At 32.7% G+C, this 21,231-nt stretch overlaps 4 protein-coding genes across 7 annotated transcripts; 1 reads left to right on the forward strand and 3 right to left on the reverse strand.

Annotated features, from left to right (window-relative positions):
- Positions 1-4,341: 4,341 nt before the first annotated feature.
- On the reverse strand, positions 4,342-6,707 carry LOC147933960 (putative glycosyltransferase At5g25310). The gene is made up of 5 exons (XM_087474261.1): positions 6,582-6,707; positions 5,862-6,472; positions 5,645-5,775; positions 5,220-5,568; positions 4,342-5,133 (listed from the first exon to the last, which is right to left on the reverse strand). The coding sequence occupies exons 2-5, from the start codon at positions 6,309-6,311 to the stop codon at positions 4,426-4,428; spliced, it is 1,638 nt and encodes a 545-aa protein (XP_087330387.1). The 5' UTR covers positions 6,312-6,472; positions 6,582-6,707; the 3' UTR covers positions 4,342-4,425.
- A 572-nt stretch (positions 6,708-7,279) lies between these two features.
- LOC147933961 (uncharacterized) lies at positions 7,280-8,438 on the forward strand. Its single transcript, XM_087472409.1, has 3 exons — positions 7,280-7,351; positions 7,542-8,352; positions 8,407-8,438. Exons 1-3 carry the CDS (start codon positions 7,280-7,282, stop codon positions 8,436-8,438), a joined length of 915 nt encoding a protein of 304 aa, XP_087328535.1.
- Positions 8,439-8,889: 451 nt separating this feature from the next.
- LOC104723428 (terpenoid synthase 3, chloroplastic) lies at positions 8,890-12,498 on the reverse strand. The gene is made up of 7 exons (XM_010441805.3): positions 11,994-12,498; positions 11,607-11,889; positions 11,017-11,386; positions 10,456-10,674; positions 10,236-10,374; positions 9,719-9,958; positions 8,890-9,433 (listed from the first exon to the last, which is right to left on the reverse strand). Exons 1-7 carry the CDS (start codon positions 12,138-12,140, stop codon positions 9,137-9,139), a joined length of 1,695 nt encoding a protein of 564 aa, XP_010440107.1. The 5' UTR covers positions 12,141-12,498; the 3' UTR covers positions 8,890-9,136.
- Positions 12,499-16,709: 4,211 nt separating this feature from the next.
- LOC104723429 ((E)-beta-ocimene synthase, chloroplastic) lies at positions 16,710-20,672 on the reverse strand. Of its 4 annotated transcripts, none has more exons than XM_010441807.2 (7): positions 20,201-20,672; positions 19,694-19,964; positions 19,140-19,536; positions 18,830-19,048; positions 18,253-18,391; positions 17,935-18,186; positions 16,710-17,095 (listed from the first exon to the last, which is right to left on the reverse strand). In XM_010441807.2, the coding sequence occupies exons 1-7, from the start codon at positions 20,426-20,428 to the stop codon at positions 16,793-16,795; spliced, it is 1,809 nt and encodes a 602-aa protein (XP_010440109.2). In that variant the 5' UTR covers positions 20,429-20,672; the 3' UTR covers positions 16,710-16,792. The 4 variants fall into 4 exon arrangements, with proteins under 4 accessions (XP_010440109.2, XP_087330388.1, XP_087330389.1 ...); XM_087474262.1 differs by having other exon boundaries at positions 19,694-19,874; positions 20,201-20,660; XM_087474263.1 differs by having other exon boundaries at positions 19,694-19,982; positions 20,201-20,336.
- Positions 20,673-21,231: the final 559 nt, after the last annotated feature.

Consider the following 21,231-nt stretch of genomic DNA (forward strand, 5'->3'; position numbering starts at 1 on the left):
TTAATCTATTAAGTATCGTGTTTGTTTGGCCTCCCTACCAAAAAAAAAGTATCGTGTTTGACAAAAAAAAAATGCTATTCAAAGCAGTTAAAAGGGTTAGACAAATTACGAGAATAATTTTCTTGTATTTTATTACTATGAACTTATTTTAAATCATTCAAACCGCATACTATAGGATAGATTATTTGGTAACAGAGTGACGATAAGAAAAAAAAATTTTATTCAGTAACAGAATATTAATCTGTCGCTTTTTAATTTATTGTCCCTAGGTAAGTTGATGGAAAAGAAAAAAAAAGTTTAATTGTATATGTGTTTGTATTTAATTGGATCTGTTAAAATTAGTGTCCGGATAAAAATTTAAATTTAATACGACGAGAACAACATATTAAATTTATGTGGTTCATAGTTTATACACTTAGACTACTTACGATGTTGAAACAATACAATAGTTTGTTAAAAAAAAATAAAAAAAAGTAAGGTAGAAACAACTGAGTTGAAGACATTCAACGGAACTGAAGCGTAAAAATATTGGGTTATGCTTGCCACATGATATGTTTTGATTGGTTTATTTTTTTAATTGTAGGATAATATTTAGATAAAGAAATATATCATGTTTCTATTGGATAGTGAAATTTTAGATATTTTTTTTTATCTAATCTAGTTATTTGAGATAAATTATCTTATAGAATATGAAAATTTTATTTTTATATATTTATACCAAATTTCATTATTTTTTATTTTATATAAATAGAGACTTGTTTCAATTAATTTGAACATACAAAAAAAACTCATATTTTCTACTATATTTTTGCTATCAGCCTTCGTAAACTCTTGTTTATTGTTTTACCCGTCCTTTTGTTTTAAATGGATCCTAATAATAACTTTTTTAATTCCACCCAAATTCCCAACAATTATCAGTTTCAAAATCATTCTATAAATCACCAAACAAAATCTCAATTTATTATATAAAATTTATTTTATTTTATTTATTTTAATTTCATTTGATATTAAATATGATTAATAATATATAGTCACAAAAAATAAACATAAATAAGGTGAAAAATATGAAATAAAATTTGGTGGGATAAATTGTTGTAATTTTGTTAAACAAAAATATTGTAGAGTATAAAAATGATGTATGTGTTGAATTATGATATAGAATAAAGAAAAAATAATGTGAAATGTTAAAAAGAAAAAAGTGGATGTTGTAATATTAAAACTATTGTAAATATTCTTACAAGAATCCAAATGGGAGTAACAACATAGTGATGTGGACACTTTTACTCTCATCATTGTCTTCCACATATTTTAGTACACAAATACACACATAGTAATAGTATATATATATATACTCTATATATATATATATGCATTAATTAGACAACGTCAACAAACTTTTATTAAATACAATTTGATCGTCAACAAAATGTTTGACATCATGACATGGTTTACTTAAAATTTTGCGAATTCCATTACTAAGTTGAATTCTATACAAAATCAAATTGTTGAAACGATGGCCTTTAAGGGCATCTCCATTAAAAATATTTAGGATTTTACTGGTTTAAACGCAATATTTGCGGTTATGATTGCAGGAGATTACAGAAGCGGATGATTGCGGTTTTAAACGTTATTAAGTGTTTTGAATGATTAGTTTTGTGTTTTAAAATAGATGCGTTTACGAGAATTTTACAACTGGTTCACCAATAGGTGTAATAACGGTTAAAACAAAATAAATGTCTTTTTGTTAAAAAAAATTAAGAAAAATAAGAGAGAGTGCGATAGTATCTCTGCACAAACACTTTAAGACACATTTAAACTCTTATTTGCCAAAATTTTTTTTTTTAATAGTTCACATTTTTAAATAAACCAATTATATTAAAATATGAATATTGTTAAAATTTGACCCCATTTAAAGATATCTACTGATGGAGATAAGTTTCAGCCACCTAGTTAGTTAGAGTGAACTCTATCGTTGGCTTGTTTTTATGCTATATAAACATTTTTTTTTTGAAAAAAATGCTAATAAACTTTAGTAGTCAGATATATGTGGCTGAATTTGATACCAATAATATCGTCGATCAATTTCTAGCCGAACCGAAGTTATTAATTGTTGTTGTTGTTAGGCACACTTATGAAATCTAGTTGTTCATAATTTTTAGGATATATAGTTAAACCATTCCAAGATTATAGTGTGTCCATAATAAATTTCTTTTTACAAGAGAGACACTGCAAAAAAACAAAAAAAAAATGTAAGCAAACTTAAGATATTTACGGTAGACAACGTAGCAATGGAGGTTGTCCCTGCGGTCCAACATTGTAAGCAAACTTAAGAGACAAAAAAAAAAAAAAAAAGTATACTTGAGAGAGAAGTGACAAGTGAGAATCTACACTGTGACGTGTAAGATATTTTCGGTAGACACGTAGCAATGGAGGCTGTCTCTGCGGTCCAACATTGTACGGACAAAGGTTGGAACTTTTAATAATCTCGTGCCTCCCAAACTGCTTTACAAACATTTGCACAACAATATTAAATACAGTCTTATTATTAATTTTTTTTTGCTTTTCTTACATTAAATATATAACTAAATATTTAATTTAAACAATTCATCCAATGAGAAAAATAAAGTCATAAATTCAAGTATAGTTCATTTTCTGCGTGAAAGTTTCTAAAATGCTCTAAAACACCCATAAAACAAGAAAGGAGTATATTTTTGCAAATATTTCTTTCCTATATCTTATATTGTAAAATTATCTTGAATATACTTGGGAGTTGAGACCGTAAACCAAAAATTGTGAACAAAAGATTTGAAATTATTTATATATAATCTTAGCACGGTGTAGTTTTTAATAAACACATATTTTAATTTAAATGATCTTATAGTAAGAATTTCATGAATTTTGAGATGGATGGTTCCATCATTTTATATGGATTCTATATAGAAAATTATGAAGTTTTTGTAAATACTAAATGGCATTTCACTGGAATAATTTTGTATGAACTATTATGTCGTATATATCTATAATTTAAACGTTTTCTATCATTTTTATTTAACATGAATATTTATAGGGTCGGGTTTGAAGGATTTAAAAAGATGGGGACACTATATAAATATTGTGAAGTCAATTAAGAGTAGAAAAGGACAGTGTATTGCGTGGTAGCAGTTGTTGCGACATAGCTTCACAATTTAATTTTAAACCAATAAGTGGAAGTCAAATGTCAAAACGTTACGTTAAAAATATATGTATATATGCAGGGTTATACTGACCAATATACGCAGACACAGACAATACTGCGTAGAGGACCACCGGTCTAAGTATGGGTGTGTATGTCAGTCTTAAGTCTATGTTATGGTCGTTAGACTTTGTCATATTCTTTAAATTTGATAGGGCCGTTCCAATAATACGTTACTTCAGTCCGTTCACAGAAATAGTTTTTCATGATGTACTTTCAAAATTTTTTCTTAGGATATCAGAGTATTCATGTAATTATTCATATATGTAAGTACATGTGACTGATTACATTAATCCTCCGATGTATATAGGATCAGAATATATAAAGGTTTTGTTACGATTTTTTTCTTTTTCTTTCTGTAAGAACAACATCTCCCTTATACATATATCTTTTTATATTAATGAAGATGACAGTTGAAGAATTATTTAAATCGTTTGAAAGTTAAACGGAATAGAAGAATATGACTGATAACCTTTTACCAGTGCAGTATATACTCTGCTAATATGATTAATAATATAAACACAGTTGGTAATTCTAGTGTATTGATAGTGTTGTTATCTCTTGCCATAATTTTTTTTTTCGTTAACAAATGTTTTTCAGTTAAAATTGTTTTACCATTTTGGCTTTTCAATAAGTGCATGTTACGGATGGAGCGGACTAAACTTTCAACGAATTAATCTATTTTATTTTCAAGAAGAACAATAAATCGCACCAAACTATATATATGTATATATATATACATATTTTTATTTTTATTTTTATATATACATATTTTTATTTTTATTTTATGTAAAATAAAAATATATATATATATATATATACATATTTTTATTTTTATTTTTGTGTTTAACGATCCATAGTTGGTAAACTAAAACTTATAAATGATAAACAAGAAAAAGATCGAATCTAGCATCCCCAATGTTGTATCCATTTAACGCTCTTGTGTCACAGATACTAATCCGATTCATAATAATAAATCGAGTGGAATCAGCGAGCTTATAACATAAACATGAAAGATTAGTTTCTGCACATTCAGTTGAGGATCATCTATGCCATTCTATTAAGCCCATTGATATAAAATATGGGAGCCTCTTAATCGATAAGGCGCGTTTGTTAATGGAAATATTTTTTTTAATATATATTTTCAGTGCTTACATATACTGTATGTACAAACATAATTAAGGATGATGTTGTCAGGAATCAGGATCATGATCATTAGAAGAAGTTTGGTTCTGATTAAGAAGGTTAAACCAAATGGAGTGAAGTATCATATGAAACACATCGTACTTTCTAGGTTTAGTGCTCCACAAGAAATGTCTCTGAACCATCTTCACGTTACTCTGCATCTTCAGATATCTCCTCATAGGAATCTGCAACAGTATCTCCTTCAGCCGTGGGATCTCCTTCTCCGGCACAACTACTGAGAACGCTGACCAATCAAGAACATCACTGAACGGTAGCACGAAGTTATCGGCTATCACCACGGGGACGCACTCGTAGTATATAGCTTCAACGATTCGTGGACTGTTCACTTCGTAACCCATTGGACAAAGACAGTATTTGCTTGACTTCATGTGTTGCACGTAAGTCATTTTCCTAGCTACGTTGTGTGGAAGCGGACCGTAGATTTTCATGTCGTTGTCTTTGTTTCTCCAGTGTTTTAGAAGCTGTGGACGGACACGACCGTGGAGGTTTCCAGCGAAGAAAGCGAGGATGGGACGTTGAGAAACTCTGTTTCCGTTTCCAATGTAGCGTAGTGGTCTCCCGGCGTTTCTTATGGAAGTTTCCGGTAGAGAAACATCTTTTCCCGGGACAAAGACACCGTCTGATAAGTCTGCGTTGCAGAGAGCTTTAATAGTGTTTCGTCTTAGCTCCGGGTGCTCGTTCACTGTGTAAGGACCCTGCACAAGGATGGTTTTGGAAACAGAGATCATAACAAAACAAAGATTGTAGTGATTTGTTAATTAAATATAAAAATTTCTGTTACCCAATCGTGGCAAGCGACGAGGAAATGATCTGATCCGTGAGTGCGGTTCCAGAACGGGTATTTGATGGATAGCATGTTGACGTAGTCTCTAAGAAAGATAGACAAAGGTTTGATGTTATGTGATCCAGGGACAAAGATAGTTTTCTGAAGCTGCTTCACACTGTAAGGCATGTAGAACAAGTGAGCCCTCTCAGGGTCCTTTGTGACAAACTGTGTGTTCAACTCCATTAACTTCATAAACCAACCTTCTGATGCATATATACCGTTCAAATGTGGTTGGTGAAAGATGGGTTTGTCACCGTCAGGATATATGTAGACCTTAAGTATTAATTCCATAAGCTCATAGCTCCTATAACAAGGGTGAAAGAACATGTGTTAACTTTGGTTCAAATGGACTTGGGTCCCCTTCTGAGATTTGTATATACCTTTTGAAAATAGAGAGATTGCGAAACACCGGAGCAAACAGATCCGTGTCATTTACGATCTCCGGGACACGCTGAATCTCCAGTTTTGCATAAGCAAGAGCTTTCTTGGGTGGGAAGGAACGAGCACGTCTCTGCTCATCCATTGTAGAGATTGCATTGGAGTGCGTTGAGATAAAAACACAGAGAAACTTTATAAAAAAAAACCTCTGATTCTGACCTCTGAAGAAGATATAACATGCCGTGGTGCTGGTGGAGGATCAGGGAGAATCAGCTCATCTTTAGTCTTCTTTCTTTTCTTCCTTTTTCGCCTTTTTCTTGAAAGAGCGGTTCCACTTTCTTCAGAAGCATTCAGTTGCACTTTAGGAGTCGTTGTAAGAGCATCAAAACTTTCAACTTTTGCTTCACTAACAATTTGGATATTCAAATGCAGGGAACCGTTCAAGTAAATAGGCGAAGAAGAAGAAGAAGAAGAAGAAGACTCGGTCACTTTATCATCATCAGAGAAAACTGAAAACGTTGGTGTGTGAAGCAGAATCACAATGGTGGTCATTATAGAACCGAGAAGAAACGCGTTTCTCCATTTGATCCTTTGTCTCCTGAAACCCCTAACTAATTCCTTTATCGAAACCTCTATGAATAGCCGTAAAGGGCTTTTCACATTGACCATCTTAAAAAAAAAAGAAATTAAAACCCTTAATTGCAAAATTTATCTATGCGTGATGAACACTCCATCACGGATTTTATATATGTATCCCGTTAGGGCTTCCTTTATGTTTTTAATCTCCGATTCAAACTCTCAAACCCTAATTCCGCAATAGATCAATAAACCTGATCATTCCAAAAAAAAAAAAATGATCCATTTGAGATTCTAGTAACTGCAAAAAAAAAAAAAAAAACAGAAGAGACCCTAATTAAATCAAGAAACGGACATGTATACCTTGAATTGATCTTTGCGATTCTTGAAGTGGGGATTTTAGCTGACAGAGAAGAATGGATCGGAGATCTCTCGATCCAAAGAGAGAGATGTGGATGGAGACGTTATTGTTAAGTAGATGGTAACGGTAATGTTATGTTTTTTTTTCCTTCCGTATTATTAGCTTAACTTGCCTATAATTAACCTTAATTAATTCCAATTTTAGGAATACAATTATTATCGGATCTTATCGTGTTATTACTTATATCTCTAGTGTGAGAGCTGACGTTTACATACATCAGTCTATAGCCTGCTAGCGTAATTCAAGAAAATCCATTTCTCTTCCTTTTTGCATGCATGTTTATAATATATCCATCACTTGGTTGAGAAAGTATTTGATATGTTGTTATAATATATCCATCACTTGGCCGCTAATTCATTGTCCGAACTTTTTAATGGTTCGGGTGATGCGCGGTCGATACTTTAAGAAAAAACATTTTTTATTGGCAACTAAACCGTATTCTCCATCCTTTGCGTGGAGGAGCATATTCTCAACTAAAGGACTAGTGGAACAAGGGGTACGGTGGGTAGTAGGTTCTGGATGTAATATTTCGGTATGGAGAGATCCTTGGATTCTGGATCACTAGCCAAAACCAGCTAATGGTAGGGGGAGAGTCCTACATCCTAATATGATGGTCAACCATTTAATTAATCCCCTTATGATGGATTGGCACATGCCTATTCTAAAGGAGTTTATGGATCCAGCGGACATTCTGCTTATCCGGAGTTTGGCGGTTAGTAAATTATTCAAATCGGATAGCCTGATTTGGCATTATTCTAAGTCCGGCAAGTATTCGGTGAGATCGGGTTATAGGCTAGCTAGGGAACTACTTAAGGAAGTCAAATACGGACCATCGTGCAGTCCTGCGAGCACAAGCTTGGAAACTTAAAGTCCCTCCTAAGGTCCAACATTTTTTCTGGCAGGTGGCGTCTGGTACTCTTCATGTGATGGACCGGATCGCTCATCGGGGTGTCCGATGCGATGTTACGTGTCAACGGTGCGGCTATGAGGTGGAGTCTATTAACCATGCTCTTTTTGAGTGCGTATGTTCGCGTATGGTTTGGGAATTGTCTCATGTTCAACTGCTCCTGGATGGCTTTCCCTATGGATCAGTGTATTCGAATTTAGACTTTCTCTATTGGCGGGTTTCTTCCCATTCCGGGGGTTCAGGTATCAGTTATGTGCTTCTATGGATTTTGTGGACAATTTGGAAGGACATGAATAAGAAGGTTTTTCAGGGAATCAAGGCAGAGCCAATTGATATCATAAATCAGGCGTCTAACGATAAACTTCTTTGGGAGGAGGCTAAGTCCTTCTCTGCGAATTACTTGGATTCTCAGTCATCCCTGGAGGTACGGGATATTTCTTCTCGATGCCAGGTTGATGGTTCCTGGAAAGGTTCAGATCCATTGGTGGGTTTGGGATGGTGGTATGGTAATCGTGAAGATAAGACGCTACTTTTGGGAGCACGAAGCCTTAGACGCAGCCCTTCACCTCTTCATTCGGAGTTACAAGCCTTAATTTGGGCTATGGAGTCTCTTCGGGCGGTGGGGGTCGATTGTCAGAACTTTGAGTCGGATAGTTCCGAGCTGGTTGCGATGGTTCAGGCCCCAGACGATTGGACAGCCTTCTCGAATTTACTGGAAGATTTCCATTCTCTCAAATTATCCTTCCCCTCCTTCACTCTGACCCAGATTCCGAAGACGTCAAACGCGAGGGCAGATTGTCTAGCTCGTTTTTCAAGATCTTTAGTTTCTGAACTTACTTTTGTAAACTCTTTTCCTCCAGCTTGGGCAACCAATCTTGGAGTCATCTTTTAGTTTAATGTTTGGTTGAAAAAAAAAAAAATCTTACGGTATCCATTTTGTATTTAGCTTTCAATATAATCAAATGAGTAGGTAACAAGCCAGAAAACAAAATCACTATTACAGAAACGAACATTGTTAAAGCAATGGGATCAGTTGGCCTACCCATCTTCGGACCACTCTCTTTTTTCTACTTCGTGGATCTCTAGGCTCTCTGAATCTCTGATAGAGCGTTCATCAGTTGTATTGTACCTATGATTTTTTTAGGAAGTTGGGCCTATAAGGCATTAGGCATCTTTTCTTTGGTAAGAGGCTTCATGTTTAGACCTTATATTATTTTTGTTCTTTCTTACAATTATTTTGTAGTGCTTATAACTTAAAGAATGAATTTTGTAGAATATATATTAATACGTCATTTTTAAAAAATATTTTATATAATACAAAGATGAGAATTTTGAAGATGACGTAAAAGAAAAACTAGCCACTATCCTCATTTTTTTATACTTCTAAATGTTACAATTTGAAACCATATCTAACTTGATTTTACAAGCTCTTGATATTGAGAAAAGCTAACAAAAGTACACAATTTATATATAATGTGAGGCGAGAAGTATATATGCATCTCAACTCTTTGAACTAATCCTATATCTGTGAGTTAATATTAATTATATATTTGCACCCAAAAAAAAGACATTATATATGAGACTAATTAATTAATCGATTGGAATAGGGTGGACGAGCAAGGAGCGGACATGATCAATGGTCTTAGCTTTGTCGGGACAGCCATAGCCATCACCGTACTGATAAATGCACTGAGCCACACGTCCAAGATTAGCCGCAGCTTCTACGAAACCTTGATGTAGCATACAACTCCTTTTCTCCAAGTTCAAGTCATCCCAAGCCACACCAATCATTTCTCGAATGTACGCACGTGACTCTGCTTCCGAAGCGCCCGTCTCATGCATGTGACATTGCACGGATTTCATAGTGTCACCTCTCGCTAATTCCTCCTGTTAAAACAACTATCTGTTTAAGACCTCATTGAACATGATAAAGTTGAAACATTTGTGTGAGTCCCCAAAACGTCGTCCTACTGTTCCGGCTATTTGAGAATCCTTCTTGTATATATTCGTATAGTCACTTTCTTTCTTCAGCTTTTTTTTTTTCTTTCTTCTGGTTGAATTTTTTTCTTTATTTTAAAAGTCAGCTTGCAATTTTTGCTTTGAAAACGCTTGTCATGATCTGTTAAAAACTTATATATTGTATGTTACATTATGGAATTAACCATGACTGACCGAAGAAGTGGCGAGATCATTAGCGAGACGGAGGATGGTGGCAGAGCTTCGAACAACAGAGTGATGATAGGAGACAAGAATATCTAAGGTTTGGTCGGAGAAGAGACAGAACAAGTGTAGAAGTATTGTAGGGACCGAGCTTGAGATACAACCATTTTGCATGTATTCTTCAAAGTTGGGTTTGTAATCACTTTTGTACCACCTTGCCTCTTTCAAAAACGTTTTACACATATCTGCCCACTAGAGAGACACAATAAATTTATAAAGATATTCAGAGAAAAAAAATATATAAAGATTCATACAACTGAAAATATTATTTCACAAAAGTAAAAAGAACGTTAGTATTCGTTTGTTTCCCCTAAGATTGGAAGCAAAAATTCAATGTGATAGCGATTGATACGTTAACAACATCTAAAGCTAATTGAACTTAATTAATGTACTGTATCACTAAACTAAATGACAACAATACACGCTTAATCCATACATGAATAGTAGTAGTAGTAACAAGAATACGTACGGATTTTTTGAGGTAAGGGATCACATTAAATCCTTTATCTCTGAGAACAAAATATCCAATCTGATTAATTTCGTTGACGAGGCAGAGAAAACATAACTTCAAGTACTCGGGAAGTTCTTCAAGACGATTCACATCCCATCTACATAAAATTTCAATTCAATGAAGAAATAAACAAATAGATATACTGTATAGCAAATTAAATATTTTGGTTAGTAATTACTTTTCAACTATGGTTGTGAATAGTTGGAGCTCCTCCATTGTTCCATAAATATCATATATATCGTCGATAGTTGTGATAAGCATGAAAACTTTTGTAAGCACTTGTCGATGATAAGCAAACTCAGGCTCATAGATTACTCCAACACTCGAGAAATAACTCTCTGTTATTCGATCTCTTACGAAGTCAAGGTGTTTAGTTAATCCCGTCTTGCTCCACCAGCTGCTAATTCATAGTCAGCAACGACAGTACGACACTATCTACACTACTAAAGCTAAGTTTAAATCAGTTATATACCATTTTTAATATGATAATTAATTCTAACATGCCCTTGGATAGAGCAAACTTTTTTTTAATCGGTATATATATATATATTCATGTTTATTTACACTCTTAGAAAAGATGAGAAATCAAGAGATTTCAATTCAGAATTAATTAATAAACAATGAATAATATATTACTTAACATAAACATATACAAAGTGAGAAATCAGGTACACAAAAAAAAACATAAAGAGTAAAAGGGTCAAAGTTCATGAATCATGTGTCACTTAAGTTAACGTACCTAGAGAGATATTTGAGCTCGTCTTGATGTATAACTTGTACGATATTGTAATCAAGTTTTGCGAATTCGAGCAAGATAGGGTTCATGTCGTGTCTCTCTCCGTACACGCCTATGTACCATCTTGCTTCTAGTCTTCCAACTCTCCGATGGTAAGGCATTTCTAAAGCATGAATTACCATTTTCCGAACATAAGGTTTGGTCTCTGTCTTCTTCATTTTCACAAAGTTTCTAAGCCGTTCTGTTGTAAAATATATGGTCTCTTTCAATTTAGTATCAAATCTGGTCGAGAGATATGAAGCTTCGTATAGTGAAAGAACACTCTTGATGTCTTCATTATCCAAACCATCTCCGAAATTCCTGTCGAAAACATCTGCAATAAAGAATTGCAGTTTTATTAGATTATGTAAAACATGTTAATATAAAAAAAAAATAGTATGATCGTGTTCCTTTTTGTTAACATCCAAAAACAGAATATAGAGTCAGAACTTGAAAACAACATTAAATTGTTTGTTTTCTAAAGTTTGAGTTATAATCGAGAATCTAAAATATGGATTATATGTCAATATTCGTTTGTATTTTCGATTTTCAACCTTGTGTGATATTAAAACCATGTTGCCTTAGGAGTCGAAACTCGAGAGCAGTCGCATATAAGTCTTCCCATCTCCTTTGATCTATCCGGTTTTTGTGTGCTCTTACATTTTTTCCATGGACATTCGTTAGAATCTTCTTGATTTCACTTTCGAAATGATAAGAAACTCCGAGTCTTTGTAAAATGTCTACGAGCTCTAGCTGTTCAAGTAAACCCTCCGTTTCGTTCAGCATTTTACTCACTTCCTTCTCCAATAACTTAGCTCTCTCGACGTTGTCGTCTTTCTGTATAGTATAAAATATCATCACTATTATAACTTTCTGAATAGTAATATACTATATATATAGCTATATTTAACACGACGTCGTGTACATCTTTATATACGTACCACATATGTATGACCGAGCGAGAGGAGATACTCGTGCTCCCAGAGAGACGGTTGATAGTTTGCTGAGCGACGGGCAACAAGAGGCTGTGATGGTGTTTCCGACTCAGCCTTGCAAATGTAACGCGTATGAGTCTGTCGTTTAGGCATTTTTTTGCTTCAACTATAAAAACTTATAATTTTTGATGATTTCGTCTTGTAGACTCCACTATGATATTTTATACAGTCTAAGGATTGGGTTTCGGACCACAGATTATGAAGATAATTTTCATTTTTTTCTGGTCTAGGGAAATAATATTTGTTTAAATCAATGTAGTCACGATTTAGGATACAATCAAACCCGCAAGAAAATTTCAGTGAGACTTCGCGTTCTCATAAATATCTAAATTAAACTTTTTCAAAAAAGAAAAAATATCTTGATTAAAACATCCAAGGAGAAGTATTACACCAGAAAGAAAAAAATCTTGAAGAAGTAATGGCTAAAACATTTCGGAATTATATAATCCACACAATCTTATTAAGGTTTCTTGCTTTCAACGTCCCACAAAATATCTGAAATTTAAATAAAATATTTTTGCGAAACTAATGTATTAAGCGTGCGAAAATAAATCTCTAGAGGCCTAGATATTTTTGTGCATACAAGATTTGTGGATACAAATGTTATGGAAGTACAACGTTGGGAGCAAACTGTAAAGCCAAGATTCAAGCACCATCTTACAAAAAGCTATCAACACAGAGCTAGCTTAAAACATTCACGTGATATAATTGTGAGCGTCTCATCTTCCACATACATTTGATCCATACCGGCTGCAGAAATATCTAACACAAATTAAGTCTGCAAATGATTGTCGTTTTAAAGGAACAAGAACGAGTACTGGAATCTAATTAGATTTCAACCAGATTCTTCAAAAATATGCTATTTTATATTTATATTTACATCCATCCAAATTATATTAGACTACAAATTAAATGGTTACGAAGAAAATATTGAAAATAAATAATATAGCTAGGTTTCTTTCAAATTTTACCGAGAATGTAAAATAATTTAGCTAAAACAAATTACCATAATATATCTCTGTATATTTATCTAAGCAATGTTATTAGAATTTTAATCTTGTTATCATGTGGCATATTACAAAAATTGTCATTGCATTTTAATTAATTTAATAACTAACAAAAAAATTATATTGGTTTATAAAATAAGAAAAAAATATTTTTGAAATTATTTAATAAAATTGTTTACCATATTCCATTTTTTTTTCTGACAACTCAGATTCCATTTATTGTTTCAGAAATCTTAGGAAACAATAACAAACTATTTATAACAATTATAAAACTTGATTTTATATATAAACTAAAATTAAATATTTGCATCCATAAATCTTTTAATAATTACAGATATATTTTTAAACTAAGATACAACACTACTTATATTTTAAAAATATAAAATACTATATCTGATTTATCATATCTTTTTCGCAACGTTCATCGACGCAATGACATCTTATTAAAATCTAAGAAATCACAAATGTTAGACTTTATTCAATATAATAAATACAGCTTAAAGAAAAAAAAATAAAAATGTTAAATCGAGATTTCTAAACACGACCGCTTCAATACGGGTTGAAACAAACCAACCCGTTTTTTTAATAATAGTATACAATTAAACATTTCATACTACTTAATTAACCCATCAACAACCAATATGCACAGCGGAAACATACCAACAATACAAAACCAAGATATTAACAATACAATTACATTCCTAACCATTCTATCTAACAACCTAGCATAATACTATCCACGGTTCCAACATCAACAACAATATAACCAAGTAACCAACAACACACAACTAGACCCTAGATCATCCTCCTCTTTATCGCCTTGATTCCACGATCAAACTTTGCCTTTATCTGCACCACAAACACAAATTGAGATGCGTGAGTATTGTCATAAACAATCAGTGAGACCAGCCTCCCATCTACTGGACTATATACACAAGCAACTGAGATACTATTATTAAGGCAAACAAACAAAACACAAACAACACATCAAACCAGGAAAACAAGTCTTGGCTATATCTGGTGTTGACCAACGCTAGGTCGGTGTCGACCGATACTGACACAACCATGGTGTCGACCGACACCTAACTGGTGTCGATCGACACCGCCTTCGCAGACATGATCTGCATGAAACCGAACGTCGAACCTCCTTCCAAATCGCCTCCAATCCATCCCAAACTCTCCCAAACGATTCAGGAACCTAAGGAAACATGAAATCAACCAAACCACGCAAGCAAAACACCACAAACAACAAAGAACAGCCAAAACAAAAGAGATCTCAGGCTTAGATCAGCCATGGTCAAGCACTCACCTCTTTTACAGGAAGATTTGGTTGAGAAACGGTGAAAACAACACCTTAAGAAGCTTTTCCTTCGTTCCCAGCAACAGCTCTCCCTTCCACAGCCACAGATCTCACCAAAAACACCAAGAACAATCCCAAAATCTCTCAAAACGCTTTCTCTCCTTTCTCTCTCTTTTCTCACTAAACGGCGACCCAAAACAACCCAAAAACCCTCAACTTCGTCGTTTCTCCCCTTATATACTCGGTTTGGACAAACCAATTAAACCAAACCAACCCAAAATCGCGAAAAAACAATATGGTCGAACCAGAAAAGCTGGTGTCGATCGACATCCATCCCCAAATGTCACTATTTGGTTCGCAGATGTTACACGGGTTTTGTTTTATCTTATAAATATTATCAAATTTATATAATTCACGGATTTGAACATTATATCATGTACCGGGTTGAAATCAGAATATCAAACTACGTAAATTAAATGTAAAATATTATATAATGTATATAATAAATCTAATAAAACTTCTACTATTATTTTCTAACTAACAAATTACAGTAAAGTTTACGCAAATATCTCTGGTGATGTACAACACGAATAACTATCTAGTATAAGATTAATATGTATTCACTATTCAGTCAATCCTCTTATCTTTTTTTCCTAAAATTATTTAGTGAAGAAATACATATTTCGACGTTTATTATGAAATACCAAAATCAGTAGCACACACAAATTCAGATGTGATCCATCAATGTGTCTACGTTCTCAAAACGTAGACGTATATTAGAAGTAACATAGCTAATCTTAAGACAAAACCTTATCTAATTTGTGATCAAATCATTCAAGGCTAAAACACATACAGTATTTACAGTATATATGATCTCGACACCAACCAATCTTTATTATTGGATACACGTCTCTAACTACTTTTCTTCTTAATTTTATTCTTGATAGCCTAGGAACCAAACATTTCCACATCGAAATTTAACATAACTTAATTAAAGAGTTAAATTTCAGTTTTAAGAGAAAATCACATATATAAGAGTATTTTAATATGCTCACAAACTGAAAATTAATAAGAACTTATAGTTGCTAGTTGAGAGAGTTCTTCATAAACTATATTATAATGTTATTTCAAATAGAGTAAAAAAGAAGAAAAATATATATCTTACTGTCTTCACCAAAAAATAAGAAAAATAGATATATCTTACTGATTTCTTTTGATAGCAAGTACGAGATAGATCAGTGTAGTTCATGGTAATTGCATGGCAAATAGTGAACCGAACTGAGTAATTTTATTGGCTAATTTAATATCCGGATCAATACATACGAAGAGTTCCATGCAACCTTGTCTCTTGGTTCGGAAAAAAATCTTAATAAAAACACCAAAGAATAACTATCGACTCGGTCTCCATGTGATTGCACGTATATATATATATATATATATATATATATATATATATATATATATATATCTGTCTTGAATGACAACTGAGAGGGAAATCTTGCTGGACCACTAACAAAAGAGGTGGAGAACAATCACATGTGAGCAAAGACGTCACGCCGATGTCCAACAGTCCATGTAAAGACAGTACAATTGTATATAATATAGCTTTACGTTGTTATCTCATGGGACCTTCATGCTCCTCTCACTTCTCTGTCGTTCATATGTCATAATATCAGGAGCTCGAGTGTAAATTATTTGTGTTTACGTAGTTTCACCGGAGTTTTTAGCTCATAGGATTTTATAAGTTACTGCGATGTTATAACTCCAACTTAGATCTTGTGATCAGTGTCAGGAGATTCCTTTACGAGATAGATTCCAAATAGGCAAAAGAAACAAAGAAGTGAAATGGGGATCTTGAGGTTAAAAACGACACAGAATGACTTTAGAGCCGTCTCATCTTTTTTTTTTGTTCAAAGAGCCGTCTCATCTAAGAATGTTTTTTGAATACTAATATTATAAATCATGCAGGGAAATTATTAAAATCATGCTTTCATAAATGTATTAGGAGTTAAAGTATAATTGACGTATAAACAAAAAAATGAAAGTTTGCCATGAGAAATTTAATATGAAATGAAATTCAGTCAAACAACTGATTTTGTTTTTTTCTATATATTAACTTGAAATAACATCAAACAATTTTTACTTGATTTTTACTTTTAACGTATAACTTGATTTATGCGGACTCCATAGTCGTTTAGGAGACCTTAAATATGCAAGTACATCTATTTTTCAGATAGATGAATTTAATTGTTAACAACTTAACTTTTAACTTGCGTCTGAAAATGATTCAAGCTCTAGTTGGATTTAGAGAGCTGATTCCAAAACCAAAAAAATTACCCTAAGGAGAAAAGTAACTCTAAAAAATAAGGTTTGTTCAATTATACCAAACATTTTGTTTTAATGACTTATCTATTGTACGGTAAATTAAAATTACAGTCCTATACAGGAACGGGGTTGAAGAATAGGGAGCGGATATAATCAACGATCTTGGTCTTTTCAGGGCTGCCGTGGCCATCACCTTGCTGGTAGATACACTGTACCACTCGGTTAAGATTTGCGGCGGCTGCCACGAAACCACTAGGAAGTGAAGAAGTGTGTGCCCTTTTGAAATCGGAGTTAATGACGTCCCAAGAGTCACTGATCATACTTTGCATGTGTCCACGGGCCTCTTCCTCGCTGGCTCCTGTCTCGTACATGTAACATTGGACTGACTTTGGTGAATCTCCTCTTGCCATCTCTTCCTGTGAATAACTAAAATTTAGTGCTTATATATATATATATATATATATATATATATATATATATTTTCGGAGTTCATGAAACTATTTCAGTACGTACTTAGTGTTGTTTTTTTTTGTCTGTCAGCAAATTAGTCTTGAAACCTAATGATATTTAATGGTAATTATGAAGTTACAGATTTTTTTCTTCTTCTCATTTTAACTATATTAGAAATTAAAATGTGTCTTGGGAGTTTAATATTTTCAATATTTTTTAAAAAATCAGTTGAAACTCAATTGGTAAGAATCTTCATTATCTTTTATAATAAATATAATGGGGACTATAATGGGGATTCAAAATGATTTATATATATATATATATATTGTTCTTCATGTTATCTCTCAAGCTTTACATTATGACAATCCAAACTCACTTTCATATTTATCAGGTAACCAAATAATGACAAAATATATATAGCGAAAACATTTCAAGCTAAAAAAATGATTATATATGAATAATCACGAAATATTAAAAAGCTAATTATTGTAAATTACTAAATTTCTATTATTAAAATGTGTATTATTATTATATAGCAAACCCATTTTTTAAAATGTATATGTTGTAAATGGTACAATTTACAAGAGAATCACTTTTTCTAGAATGTGAAAACATAAATAAATTATATAGTAGTATTGTTCAATAAAAAAAAAATTATTTAGTACAATTCGTCAAATCACCATCAATCATTTTTGGATCTGTTGAAAATTTTTGGGCTGGAAGAATCAATATTTATCTATGGTAATTATGAGTTAGATGGATATATACCAAATTTACGCGCAACTAATTAACTATTCAAGTGTACCTTTGAGGTGGCGAGATCATTAGCAAGACGGAGAATGGTGGCGCAGCTCCGGACAACAGAGTGGTGGTTTTTGGAAACATCAGTTAGGGTTTGGTCGGATATGTGGTCAGAGAGGACGAAATAAAGGTGGAGCAGTATCGCTGGGACAGAACTCGATATCACACCGTTTTGCATGTATTCTTCGAAACTTGGTTTGTGTCCAGTTTTGTACCACTTCGCTTCCGTTAGGAATGTTTTAAATAGATCCGCCCACTACGAAAAAAAAAAAACTCTGTAACAACATTTTCTATATAATAAATGGTTTATAGAAAAACTTACAACTTGTTTGAGGTAAGGAATGACGTTAAGTCCTTTGTCTCTGAGAACATCGTATCCGATTTGGTTGACCTCATTGAATAGAAAAAGAAAACACACTTTCAAGTATCTGGGAAGTCTTTCAACATGGTTCACATCCCATCTGAAAAAGAGTATGTCTATATTATATCATGGTGGTTGACCAAAATAATTAGCATCATGTGAAACACAATTCAGAATAAGATATTTTTACGTATCCTACATCATTTTAAGGAAGTTTTTAAACATTTAACTATTTCGTTAAATTTTTATCATGAATTTTTGAAGCACATTTTTTTTATTGAAGCACAATATTTAGAGGTAAACAATTTTTCATTTCAAAAACTCTATATATGTTAAATATTTTATACATATATATATCTTTGATGTAATATAATCATTTTTAATTTCCTAAATAAAGTAGAAGACAACAGTTAATTATTATTAAAACGGTCGCATTATAGTTTTCATATATATATACTTAGCTTTTTGTATTTTTTAATGATTATAATAATTCAAAAATAATTCTGAATGGTATCAATGAGATACTGTATAAACTTACTTTTCGACCACATTTGTGAAAATTTCGAGCTCCTCTATTGTACCATAGATATCGTAGATATCATCCATAATCACAATTAACATAAATATTTTGGTGAGTATCATGCGGTGGTATTTAAACTCTGGCTCGTAAAATATTCCAATGGTCCAAAAATAACTCTCTGTGATTCGGTCTCTCACGAAATCAAGTTGTTTCGTAAGTCTTGTGCTGTTCCACCAACTATATTAAATTGTAACAATCAGCTAATTATAAACATATATAATCCAGTATGAGAGACACAACACATGTATAGAATTTATTTCATAGTTACCTAGAAATTAGTTTAAGTTCTTCTTGATGATTAGCTTGTAACATGTTGAAATCAAGTGCTGCAAACTCTAGCAATAGAGGATTCATATCATGCTTGTTTACGTAAACATGTATGTACCATCTTGCTTCTAATCTTCGTATGCTCCAGTGGTACGGCGTTTCTAGTACTCTTTTCACCATCTCTAACATATAAGCTTCATCTTCTCTGCGAATAGTTTTGCTACTTTCCGCGACAAATTCACTTAATCGCTCACTTGCATAAAGTCTATTCTCCTTGAGTTTAAAATCCGAATCAGTTGAAAAATAAGAAGCTTCGTATAGAGAGAGTAAACCTTTGATATCGCTGCTTAGAGTTCTTCTGAATACTCCGGTCTCACTTTTGAAAACGTCAAAATCATCTGCAATGTGAAATCTGAATACTTATTATTTTTATAACGAAAGAACCTGAACTATTTAACTCCTTCTAGTTACTTATTTGAAAATATTACTTGACTAGTCACATGATTGTTAAACTAGAAGTTGTTATAATATAATAGTGTTATATGTAAAAAAAACCTTGCGAGACATCAAAACCATGTTGCCTTAGGAGAAAAAATTCAAGAGATGTAGCATGAAGATCTTGTGATTCCCTCTCGATTTTGCCGCGTTGGTCATGAATATTTTTCAAAATATCATGGATTTCGTGTTTATAGTGATGCGAGATTCCGAGTCGTTGCAGAGAATCAATCATTTCTAGCTGCTCAACAGAACCTTGATCAATTTCACGTAGTTTCTTCCTCACCTCTTCTTTCAATAATTTAGCTTTCTCCGTGGTTTCAACTTCTTTCTATATATAAAGAGAGAGCTAGGTATATACAGTTATTATGATACTATGCAGGTCATGTTTAAAGCATATGTATGTTAATTAAAACAAAATAAAAAAAAGTTCTAGCTTATTTAGCACTAATTAAACGTATAACGCCAAATTTTAGGAGACAAAAATGGACTATCTTTTTTGTTTTAACCTAAAACAAATAAATTGTGCACGTATAGTAGTAGTATGATATGTTTGTTTGTATGTACCACATATATATTCTCGAGGGAGAGGAGATATTGATGATCCCAAAGAGGCGGCTGATAATTGGCGGAACGGCGGCAGACTGTACTGACAGCATGAGCCGAGGTCATTTTGGAGACCGCGTTGCAAGGTAAATGCTGAGTGTTTTGATGATGACTGTTGCAAACAAAAGCTGAACTGAAGGAGAGATTTTGAGCAGCCATTTGTAACGGAGTTAAGAAAATGGAACACATACACTTTTGTGGTTTATTTTGTTCTCTTTCTCAAAGCACTACACTTGATGTACATTTATACACTGCAATTAATTTCATATTTTCATAATAAGATTATATCAAATATTTCTAATGATGATGTAACTGATGAGAGAAAAAAAAACAAATGATTAATCTCTCATAAATAACAATATGAAAAATTTCTATTCATCAATAAAAGCATATCTGACAAAAAGAAAAGAAAAAATTATAATCAAATGGGAACACGCATATATATATATATATATATATATATATATATTGATAAATGTGATAAATTGAAACACGTAAAAAAAACATATGGCGTAGCTCATACCAATTTTGTTTGATATTACATTGAAAGTTAGGTCATAAAAAGGATATAATTGAGAAAACGAAGTTTAACTACATTAACCAGTGATAATTAGGGGTGATAATCACTGATAATAGCTGAAAGCATCACATATACCAAATGTGAGTTCGATTGACCACTGCAAATACTATATAGTAATTACTATATATGGCAGATATCAGATCTGAGAAGATTGATATTCAATGGACCAAATTACTTCATGAATATACAACGGAAAAAACGATTTGGAAATAGGATAGGGTTATACAATTGTTTTTTTTATAAGCCTATGAACTAGATTGTTTTGTATTTATTTGATTCTCCTTCCCCACGACAAAAATAAGAAAGTGTACCCAGTTTTGCATTTTTTTTGGAATTGAGTGTAAAATTTATTCAAACCAAAAAAAACTTTTTAATATATCAACGTAGCTTCTATTAAAAAGATTGAAACAAA

This window comes from Camelina sativa, chromosome 11 (assembly GCF_030686135.1).
Source record: "Camelina sativa cultivar CO46 ecotype springtype chromosome 11, ASM3068613v1".
Lineage (NCBI taxonomy): Eukaryota > Viridiplantae > Streptophyta > Magnoliopsida > Brassicales > Brassicaceae > Camelina > Camelina sativa.

Bases quoted from the DNA above. Each gene is read 5' to 3' on its own strand.
- LOC104723428 (XM_010441805.3), bottom strand. From the start codon at position 12,140: ATGCCTAAACGACAGACTCATACGCGTTACATTTGCAAGGCTGAGTCG. The intron at 11,387-11,606 runs GTTGAAAATCGA...TCTTTATTGCAG, and splicing joins TGGTTTTAATATCACACAAG to ATGTTTTCGACAGGAATTTC. The intron at 9,959-10,235 runs GTACGTATTCTT...GTGTCTCTCTAG, and splicing joins TCCCTTACCTCAAAAAATCC to TGGGCAGATATGTGTAAAAC.
- LOC147933960 (XM_087474261.1), bottom strand. From the start codon at position 6,311: ATGGTCAATGTGAAAAGCCCTTTACGGCTATTCATAGAGGTTTCGATA. The intron at 5,569-5,644 runs GTATATACAAAT...CCCTTGTTATAG, and splicing joins AATCTCTCTATTTTCAAAAG to GAGCTATGAGCTTATGGAAT. The intron at 5,134-5,219 runs GTAACAGAAATT...ATCCTTGTGCAG, and splicing joins TCGTCGCTTGCCACGATTGG to GGTCCTTACACAGTGAACGA.
- LOC147933961 (XM_087472409.1), top strand. From the start codon at position 7,280: ATGGATTGGCACATGCCTATTCTAAAGGAGTTTATGGATCCAGCGGAC. The intron at 7,352-7,541 runs GTTAGTAAATTA...TTTTTCTGGCAG, and splicing joins TGCTTATCCGGAGTTTGGCG to GTGGCGTCTGGTACTCTTCA. The intron at 8,353-8,406 runs GTTTTTCAAGAT...CTTTTCCTCCAG, and splicing joins GAGGGCAGATTGTCTAGCTC to CTTGGGCAACCAATCTTGGA.
- LOC104723429 (XM_010441807.2), bottom strand. From the start codon at position 20,428: ATGTGTTCCATTTTCTTAACTCCGTTACAAATGGCTGCTCAAAATCTC. The intron at 19,049-19,139 runs GTAACTATGAAA...AATTTAATATAG, and splicing joins GAACTTAAACTAATTTCTAG to TTGGTGGAACAGCACAAGAC. The intron at 17,096-17,934 runs GTACACTTGAAT...AGTTATTCACAG, and splicing joins ATGATCTCGCCACCTCAAAG to GAAGAGATGGCAAGAGGAGA.